The following is a 9,967-nucleotide window of genomic DNA, read 5'->3' as shown; positions in this document are numbered from 1 at the left end:
ATTTAATAAAAATGTCTTTAATCTAATAAGTGAAAGGTCGATTTGATGCAGCCATGAAATAAAATGTGCTAATTTCATATTTTAAACCCTTTACACGTCTTGTTAAATGTGTATGTGGCACTGTAATTTCACTGTAATAAACAGTTTTAAAGCCAATTTACTCGTCAGATCTGTGGAGAAGTGTAGAGAGTGTAGATCTTCCATGTTTTATTGTTTTTACGCCCGTAATGAAGATGCGACATGGTAAAGAACGTCCACTCCATTTCTTTTTTTTTATATCAAAACAATATTTATTATATTTTTTTTTTGTACATTTTATAAATAGTCACATATAAAAACAGCATCAAACATTATGTACACACAAAATCAACTTTCCAAAACATAAAATATGTGTCGTTGTATAAAATTCAAGAAAGCAAAGAGTTCCCTCTGATAAAACATTGAAAATAAGTGAAGGATTCACTCGTCAGAATTGCACATAATTAACAATATTTCACATAATTAACATGAGCAAAAGCACAGAGACACTTTGTTTCTAAAGCTAAGGCACGTCATTAAAAGCATTAAAATCAGCAAAAAAAAGTGACATTTTTACCATTTTTCTTTTTTTTTCTTCCACACATGTAATTCTACAAACTTAATCTAAATCTAAATCATAATAATAATCTAAACTGTTCCTGGAGTATAATGACAGTAAATCAAACCTCAGTGTTCACATAAGTTTTCAGTGCAGCTCGGCTTTTTACACAAGAATGTGATGTGATATGATGTGACTCCCGGTATAAGTCCTGTTTCCAAAAGGATGAAATATACAAATATATGTATTCACGAGTACATTAATCAGGGAGCATGTCCGTTACGCCTCGAAAGGTAAATTTGGTCGAAAATATAAAATAAAACAAAATCAATCACAAAAACGGAGGACATTTTGCAGCTTTTCCTTGTCAGAGATTCCACATTTTCACCTTAAACCTTTAGTGGAAACAGGACTTTGATAGAACATGAGTGAATACAGTATTTGTGTGAGGTAAACTGCGTTCTCCCGACTTTATACCACAGAGGAAACCTGGGCGGGGCGTGATGCGTGAGCGCCGAGCGAGCGTGCGTCCTGCTCAGTAGTTGTACAGGCGCTGGGACGGCTGCTTGAAGTGGCCGAAGCGCCGCTCGGACGCACAGAACCTGGTCTTGGCCATGTTCTGCCTGCGGAGGGCGCCGCGGCTCACTTTCTTGCGCTCGGCCTGAGCCTTGGCCCCCTGCAGGAGCTGGATGTTGCAGGGCAGCGGGACGCCCCAGGCAGCCAGACGCCAGGAGAGGTGCGTCGTCACGGCGACAGGAGGCCTGGGACGACAGAACACTGACCGTCACATACAGTCGTACACATGTTACATTAGAGGGACGTTAAGGCGCCCCCTACAGGTTGGATCACTCGTTAAATATATTTAGAATTTTGCTAAAAAAAATTATAATAACAGAATAACACTAATCACACTAGGACATTACCCATCAAACACTGGGCTAAAACTCATCTACTGTCACTATTTCTTTAATTTGACAAATACAAATGTATGAGAGCGACTTTATTTTGTTGAATTAATGTTTAAAAGGTAAAAAAAGTTGTTTCTTTGTGTAAATTATGCATAAACTTTGATTGGAATGAGTTTCCCTAGTGACATGTCACTTCCTGCCATTTTTCTACCGATTTTTTGACTTTTCTCCACAAATACCTGCTCGACTGGTGTAAAACTATAATTTATGCGTACAATAGGTATAAAAAGACCAAATAAAGTCTAAATTTGAAAATCGTAAAAACCTGTCACACGCCCTTTAAGGTGGAGTTATTGTAAACTGGTACGGAATAAATGTATTTAACGTACAATGATCATTTTGGTAATCGGTTGATCGGCAATTATTATTACAATTAATCAATTTGTCGTTTGAATTGCAAATGGGTAGCAATAGTTTTTTTTTTTTAGTTTTTTCGTGACCAAGATGAGCTTTTACAAACACATTTTACATGTTTTTCAGGGGCAATTACTGCTTAATCTGAGTCTTAAAGCAGCTCTCATACAGGAGTGACCATTATAGAGTTATATTTACCGTGGAAAGTCTTCGTCCTCCTCCTCCTCAGAGCCGGCCTCCTCTTCCTCCTCTTCCTCCTCTGCACCACTGACCCTGTGTCTGATCTGGTACACGGACATGCTGGGGTGCTCGATCAGCAGGTTCTCCAGAGGGTCAGCCTCAGGCACGGTCAGCAGCCCACCCTCTGTGAGAGAGACACAAGCCTGGAGTTAAACTAGAGTTAAACCAGGTCTACAGCTAGAGTTAAACTAGAGTTAAACTAGAGTTAAACCAGGTCTACAGCTAGAGTTAAACTAGAGTTAAACTAGAGTTAAACCAGGTCTACAGCTAGAGTTAAACTAGAGTTAAACTAGAGTTAAACTAGAGTTAAACTAGAGTTAAACCAGGTCTACAGCTAGAGTTAAACTAGAGTTAAACCAGGTCTACAGCTAGAGTTAAACTAGAGTTAAACTAGAGTCAAACCAGGTCTACAGCTAGAGTTAAACTAGAGTTAAACTAGAGTCAAACCAGGTCTACAGCTAGAGTTAAACTAGAGTTAAACTAGAGTTAAACCAGGTCTACAGCTAGAGTTAAACTAGAGTTAAACTAGAGTTAAACCAGGTCTACAGCTAGAGTTAAACCAGGTCTACAGCTAGAGTTAAACTAGAGTTAAACTAGAGTTAAACCAGGTCTACAGCTAGAGTTAAACTAGAGTTAAACTAGAGTTAAACCAGGTCTACAGCTAGAGTTAAACTAGAGTTAAACTAGAGTTAAACTAGAGTTAAACTAGAGTTAAACCAGGTCTACAGCTAGAGTTAAACTAGAGTTAAACCAGGTCTACAGCTAGAGTTAAACTAGAGTTAAACTAGAGTCAAACCAGGTCTACAGCTAGAGTTAAACTAGAGTTAAACTAGAGTCAAACCAGGTCTACAGCTAGAGTTAAACTAGAGTTAAACCAGGTCTACAGCTAGAGTTAAACTAGAGTTAAACTAGAGTTAAACTAGAGTTAAACCAGGTCTACAGCTAGAGTTAAACTAGAGTTAAATCAGATCTACAGCTAGAGTTAAACCAGGTCTACAGCTAGAGTTAAACTAGAGTTAAACTAGAGTCAAACCAGGTCTACAGCTAGAGTTAAACTAGAGTCAAACCAGGTCTACAGCTAGAGTTAAACTAGAGTTAAACTAGAGTTAAACTAGAGTTAAACTAGAGTCAAACCAGGTCTACAGCTAGAGTTAAACTAGAGTCAAACCAGGTCTACAGCTAGAGTTAAACTAGAGTCAAACCAGGTCTACAGCTAGAGTTAAACTAGAGTCAAACCAGGTCTACAGCTAGAGTTAAACTAGAGTCAAACCAGGTCTACAGCTAGAGTTAAACTAGAGTTAAACCAGGTCTACAGCGGGACTCTAACACATTTAAACTAGAGTTAAACTAGAGTTAAACTAGAGTTAAACTAGAGTTAAACTAGAGTTAAACCAGGTCTGCGGCGGGACTCTCTGACCTGGCAGATTGACAATGACCCATCCTCCTTCCTCAAACTCCATCATCTCCGCCACAGTTTCCCTCGCCGCCTCCAGCTCATCCACGGCGTTGCCCATGAGGTGAGAGAGGATCCTTCCCAACATTCTTGGTTCTGCAATAGACACAAAAACAAATATGGTTAAAGACGATGTATTAATGTTTCAGAAAACCAAACGATGCGCGTTATCGTTTTCAGGCCATTCAAGTGACTTTTAATTGTATTTTTTAATCCTTTGTGCTGTAGAGTGGATGGGATATTATGGACACAGTCTTTTGAAAGTATTCCGGACTAAACTAACTGACTGTGTAACCTGTGTAAAGTGCTTTTGGCTCCCTCTAGTGGCCTGGTCCTTTTGGCTCCCTCTAGTGGCGTCCCGGCGCACTGTGTCATCCGCTTTCATTGGCCTGGTCCAGTTACCGGAACATTCTGTTACATCACAGTGACGCAGTGACTCTGAATGTGTTCAAAACATTTCATGCTTGAAAGAACAAAAGTGTTGCTCAATAACCAGAGTTCACGGCGCTCCAGGAACTGTTGGGTAAGATTATTATTTATCAGACAGGAAGCATTTTATTGCTAGAGGGAGATTGTGACAACTCGCCTAATTTAGCCTTTTGTCCTTGTATTTTTCCACTTCATAATGTTTTCATCGACACATTTATATATGTTTTTGTTTTTTAGTCTAGAATAGAATAGAAGAATAATAGAAAAAGGCCAGTTATATTGTGTTGTTTTTGGAGACACAAATAGAGCCATAAATAGAGCTATGTTTACACCAGATGCCTGTCTGCTGACTGGAACACACAGGGCCCCTCCCAGGACAAACACAGACCCAAGAACACTTCATCAAATGTACACTGACCCCTCACCTACACCTCCTGCATCTCAACACACTGGCCCCTCATCTACACCTCCTGCATCTCAACACACTGGCCCCTCACCTACACCTCCTGCATCTCAACACACTGGCCCCTCACCTACACATCCTGCATCTCAACACACTGGCCCCTCATCTACACCTCCTGCATCTCAACACACTGGCCCCTCACCTACACATCCTGCATCTCAACACACTGGCCCCTCATCTACACCTCCTGCATCTCATTACACTGGCCCCTCACCTACACCTCCTGCATCTCAACACACTGGCCCCTCACCTACACCTCCTGCATCTCAACACACTGGCCCCTCACCTACACCTCCTGCATCTCAACACACTGGCCCCTCACCTACACATCCTGCATCTCAACACACTGGCCCCTCATCTACACCTCCTGCATCTCATTACACTGGCCCCTCACCTACACCTCCTGCATCTCAACACACTGGCCCCTCACCTACACCTCCTGCATCTCAACACACTGGCCCCTCACCTACACCTCCTGCATCTCAACACACTGGCCCCTCACCTACACATCCTGCATCTCAACACACTGGCCCCTCATCTACACCTCCTGCATCTCATTACACTGGCCCCTCACCTACACCTCCTGCATCTCAACACACTGGCCCCTCATCTACACCTCCTGCATCTCAACACACTGGCCCCTCATCTACACCTCCTGCATCTCAACACACTGGCCCCTGACCTACACCTCCTGCATCTCAACACACTGGCCCTCACCTACACCTCCTGCATCTCAACACACTGGCCCCTCACCTACACTGGCCCCCCATCTACACCTCCTGCATCTCAATACACTGGCCCCTGGCCTACACCTCCTGCATCTCATTAACCCGGGACACTGACCTTTCACCAGTGTTTTGCAGAGAGCCTGTTCTTTATGACCACGATCTAATCCACATTCCTGACCGACTGCAAACCATCAGACCGAAATGTGTAATAGATTATTTATTCATGACTCAAACTTAATAAGAAAAGATGTGAATCATTGAAAACAAAAGCTTGTGCAGCAGACAGAACACTGCAGAGGATTATAGTCTGAGGACAAAGGACAAAGGAGGACAGGGGCTCTTACCCGTCGTACACAAATTGGCTTTAAAAATAAAACATTTAATTGCAAAACTCACCGTAAACAAACAGAAGCGTGTGTGTAGTTTTTCGGGCGTCGTCGCGGGGCAGAAAGTATCCGCTTTGTGTTGACTTGTTCCTCCTCAGATTGTTTTGATCGCGAAGTTGTTTTTCAAAGAGAGTCCTCCCTGCCTCCTGACGTCATTACGCCCCGCCCACTCAAGGCGGGGCCACAGCGCGTCTGTCACGCGCACGTCAAGGGTTTCCTGACGCAGCACGTGCCTGTCAATGACAAATGTTTATATAGATCTAATACAATTGACTTAAACCCATCCTTGTTGTATTCTCTGCTAATTATACTTATTTTTTGTTGCATTTGTGGTGTTTTTTTTATTATTTAATTAATTAATTAATTTTGTGGTCCTGCCGAGGAAGTGGAAGGAGACCACGGTGGTAACAATATACAGTATACTGTTTATTAGATGATTTTATAATTATTATTATTTTTTAAGTTGAATTAGTCCTAAAGAAAAGAGTAATATATATAAAGTCGTTTTTATTTTTTTGTCGGCAGTTAACTCTTTTCTTTGTCGCGCTTAACTCTCTGGTCTTGAGGTAAATAACCATGGCTGTATTATGTAAATCACTCGTCTTTGTGGTACATTACTCTCTTGTCTTTGCGGTAAATAACTTTCTTGTCTTTGCCGTAAATAACTTTCTTGTCTTTGCGGTACAGAACTCTTGTCTTTGTGGTAAATAACTCTCGTCTTTGCGGTATTTAACTCTCTTGTCTCGTTTGCTCTTTGAACGGAAGCCAGCAGCGGAGCCGACTTTCCCACAATCCTTTGCAAACTACATATGTTTTGGGAGTGAAACAAATGCGAAACTAACAAACTGAAAAGAAGAATACACTTTGACCTCTTCATGTGACGAGGTGAGTATGTGTATATTATGTGTATATTATGTGTATATTATGTGTATATTATGTGTTTTTGTCTCAAGTGTCGTCGCCACAGCAGCTTAAATCACTCACTGTATTTAAAGTCAATCAAACTGTGCTTAAAGTTATTTTACTCCTCTAATCGCCATTAAGCGCAACACAACAACAACAACAACAACAACAACAACAACAACAGAAGTCTATAGTAGAATAGGTCAGAAAAAGACACATGATCTAGTTTATGGCTGATATCATTGTAATTAGTTTTCCAGAATTGGTTTTCCAGAATTTCCAGAATTTAAAAAGTGTCAGATGAAAAGACAAGAAATTTAACGTGGCAAATGTGTGGACCTCCAAATACTGATCCAGTTTGGTTTAAAATGTGTGGATTTTCTGTGTGGATCAGGGTATTATTACTCTCCCTTCTAGAACTCTCAATTCTAGAGAAAGGAAGTTGGACAAAGTGAAAAAAGAACTAAAGCCTAGAGTTCAAAGGTCTAACATGTGATTAGAGCGTTACACAGTTTATATATTTGACATGGAAAGACTGAAAATGAAACCAAGACTTGTGGTTTCTTTATCCTGTAAAACGTGTTTGCTCAAATTGGAAGGAAGAAGAGGAGGAAGGAGGAAGAAGAAGAGGAGGAGAAGGGAGAAGGAAGGAGGAGAAGGGAGAAGGAAAGAAGGAAGAAGAGAAGGAGGAGGAGGAAGAAGAAGAGAAGGGGGAAGAGGAGGAAATGTTTCCTGAAAGGATCTATCTCGTAGGTCTGAGGTCACGACTTCAGGTTTGGGGGCAATTTAAAAAACACATGAATTCACTTACAAATATTACTGAAATAACTCATTTAAATTAAAATAAAGACTTCTTAAACTGATGTTTGCCACATCAACATGAAACGTGCAGGAGACAAATGGCGGATAGAGATTATAATAGTCTACTGTGCCTACGTTTATTTTGTGGCAATAAATTGGCTAAATCATAGGTACAAATTCCATTTTGTGGGAACAAAATGAGATTATTTTCTTATTTCCTCAGGAGCACTCAGTTTTATCTTTGGACAATACATTTTATAATTAAGATGGTGCATTATTACATCAAAATGTAAAAAACAAACATCCAGTGCCTTTTATTTGGGTAATATGTAGGTATTTAGATCAGTTGACTAATATCGCTGACTATTCCTGAGATCATTTGCAGGCCTGGTTGTCACATCGTTTGCATCATCTTTATGTCTTGTCTTCACAGATATGGCCCCTCGGATCGATGATGTCATGCGACTGTGCTGTGAACTCTCGGCTCATGAACAGATAAAAGTGGCGGTGAAGAACTGCACCACAGGAGCGCTGTTGGCCGGAGGCAGTGCATTTGTCGGGGGGATGTTGGCCGGACCACCAGGACTCGCTGTTGGTAAGATTTATAACTTCATCACACATTTTCCACAGTCTGCAGTGTCTGTCTTTAAATCATTATTAAATGCACGCTTCTTCTAATCTTTGAATTCATCACATCTATTGTCCTTTGTTTTACATTGTTTATGTAAAATAGGGTCAGACATTGAGATTTAGCTCCGGCTAAAGAAGTGTGTGACGTGAGTGCAGTCAGGACTAACACACATGTTGTGTCCAGGTGGGGTCAGGACTAACACACGTTGTGTCCAGGTGGGGTCAGGACTAACACACATGTGTCCAGGTGGGGTCAGGACTAACACACACGTTGTGTCCAGGTGGGGTCAGGACTAACACACACGTTGTGTCCAGGTGGGGTCAGGACTAACACACACGTTGTGTCCAGGTGGGGTCAGGACTAACACACGTTGTGTCCAGGTGGGGTCAGGACTAACACACATGTTGTGTCCAGGTGGGGTCAGGACTAACACACATGTTGTGTCCAGGTGGGGTCAGGACTAACACATGTGTCCAGGTGGGGTCATGGGGGGGGTCAGGACTAACACACGTTGTGTCCAGGTGGGGTCATGGGGGGGGTCAGGACTAACACATGTTGTGTCCAGGTGGGGTCAGGACTAACACACGTTGTGTCCAGGGGGGTCAGGACTAACACACATGTTGTGTCCAGGTGGGGTCAGGACTAACACACATGTTGTGTCCAGGTGGGGTCAGGACTAACACACGTTGTGTCCAGGTGGGGTCAGGACTAACACACACGTTGTGTCCAGGTGGGGTCAGGACTAACACACGTTGTGTCCAGGTGGGGTCAGGACTAACACACGTTGTGTCCAGGTGAGGTCAGGACTAACACACGTTGTGTCCAGGTGGGGTCAGGACTAACACACATGTTGTGTCCAGGTGGGGTCAGGACTAACACACATGTTGTGTCCAGGTGGGGTCAGGACTAACACATGTGTCCAGGTGGGGTCATGGGGGGGTCAGGACTAACACACGTTGTGTCCAGGTGGGGTCATGGGGGGGGTCAGGACTAACACATGTGTCCAGGTGGGGTCAGGACTAACACACGTTGTGTCCAGGGGGGTCAGGACTAACACATGTTGTGTCCAGGTGGGGTCAGGACTAACACGTTGTGTCCAGGTGGGGTCATGGGGGGGGGTCAGGACTAACACACGTTGTGTCCAGGTGGGGTCAGGACAAACATGTGTCCAGGTGCGGCGATGGGGGGGTCAGGACTAAACACATTGTGTCCAGGTGGGGTCAGGACTAAATACATGTGTCCAGGTGGGGCCATGGGGGGTCAGGACTAAATACACATGCTGTGTCCAGGTGGGGCAATGGGGGGGTCAGGACTAAATACACATGTCCAGGTGGGGTGATGGGGGGGTCAGGACTAACATGTTGTGTCCAGGTGGGGTCAGGACTAACACACGTTGTGTCCAGGTGGGGTCAGGACTAACTACACATGTGTCCAGGTGGGGCGATGGGGGGTCAGGACTAAATACACATGTAGTGTCCAGGTGGGGTCAGGACTAAATACACATGTTGTGTCCAGGTGGGGTCAGGACTAAATACACATGTTGTGTCCAGGTGGGGCGATGGGGGGTCAGGACTAAATATACATGTTGTGTCCAGGTGGGGCCATGGGGGGTCTGTTGGGCACCTGGCTGACCAGTGGGCAGTTCCGGCCCCTGCCTCAGATCCTGATGGAGCTGCCCCCTGCACAGAAGGAGAGGCTGTACCAGGACGTCGCCGCCGTCCTGAGCAATCTGGACTGGACAGACGCAGCTCAGCTCATCGCCCTGGTGATGGGGAACGCCTCTCTGCAGCAGCAGGTCACAGCAGCGCTGCTCAACTATGTGACCAAAGAACTGAAGGCAGAAGTGTGCTACAAGGACTGAACACGCACTTATTTTAAAGCTTAAATCATGTGCCTTTTGAAAAGTTATTTTTGTACAGTGAAATACAAACCAAGTAACATGACAATACAATCACTTTGTAACATATTGTTTTTACAGAAGTGTCAGGGTTTGAAATAAAACATATGCATTTGTAGTATTTTTGAACTTCACTG

At 43.3% G+C, this 9,967-nt stretch overlaps 2 protein-coding genes across 2 annotated transcripts; one reads left to right on the top strand and one right to left on the bottom strand.

Moving 5' to 3' along the window:
• Positions 1 to 266: 266 nt before the first annotated feature.
• LOC140381606 (tumor protein p53-inducible nuclear protein 1) lies at positions 267 to 5,711 on the bottom strand. Its single transcript, XM_072465673.1, has 4 exons — positions 5,609 to 5,711; positions 3,557 to 3,688; positions 2,098 to 2,263; positions 267 to 1,338 (listed from the first exon to the last, which is right to left on the bottom strand). Exons 2-4 carry the CDS (start codon positions 3,678 to 3,680, stop codon positions 1,113 to 1,115), a joined length of 516 nt encoding a protein of 171 aa, XP_072321774.1. The 5' UTR covers positions 3,681 to 3,688; positions 5,609 to 5,711; the 3' UTR covers positions 267 to 1,112.
• A 674-nt stretch (positions 5,712 to 6,385) lies between these two features.
• LOC140381056 (protein C19orf12 homolog) lies at positions 6,386 to 9,894 on the top strand. The gene is made up of 3 exons (XM_072465078.1): positions 6,386 to 6,483; positions 7,736 to 7,897; positions 9,529 to 9,894. The coding sequence occupies exons 2-3, from the start codon at positions 7,738 to 7,740 to the stop codon at positions 9,792 to 9,794; spliced, it is 426 nt and encodes a 141-aa protein (XP_072321179.1). The 5' UTR covers positions 6,386 to 6,483; positions 7,736 to 7,737; the 3' UTR covers positions 9,795 to 9,894.
• The last annotated feature ends 73 nt before the right edge of the window (positions 9,895 to 9,967 follow it).

The sequence above is a fragment of the Eucyclogobius newberryi genome, unplaced genomic scaffold (genome assembly GCF_026437365.1).
Source record: "Eucyclogobius newberryi isolate DKJ021-1_F unplaced genomic scaffold, fEucNew1.0.hap1 SCAF_5, whole genome shotgun sequence".
Classification (NCBI taxonomy): Eukaryota; Metazoa; Chordata; class Actinopteri; order Gobiiformes; family Gobiidae; genus Eucyclogobius; species Eucyclogobius newberryi.
The sequence above is the reverse complement of the archived record's forward strand: the minus strand, read 5'-3'. Positions and strand labels throughout refer to the sequence as shown.

Coding starts and splice junctions, on each gene's coding strand:
- LOC140381056 (XM_072465078.1), top strand. CDS start 7,738: ATGGCCCCTCGGATCGATGATGTCATGCGACTGTGCTGTGAACTCTCG. Junction 7,898..9,528: donor ACCACCAGGACTCGCTGTTG/GTAAGATTTATA, acceptor TGTTGTGTCCAG/GTGGGGCCATGGGGGGTCTG.
- LOC140381606 (XM_072465673.1), bottom strand. CDS start 3,680: ATGTTGGGAAGGATCCTCTCTCACCTCATGGGCAACGCCGTGGATGAG. Junction 2,264..3,556: donor GGTCATTGTCAATCTGCCAG/GTCAGAGAGTCC, acceptor TCTCTCTCACAG/AGGGTGGGCTGCTGACCGTG. Junction 1,339..2,097: donor GAGGACGAAGACTTTCCACG/GTAAATATAACT, acceptor CTGTCGTCCCAG/GCCTCCTGTCGCCGTGACGA.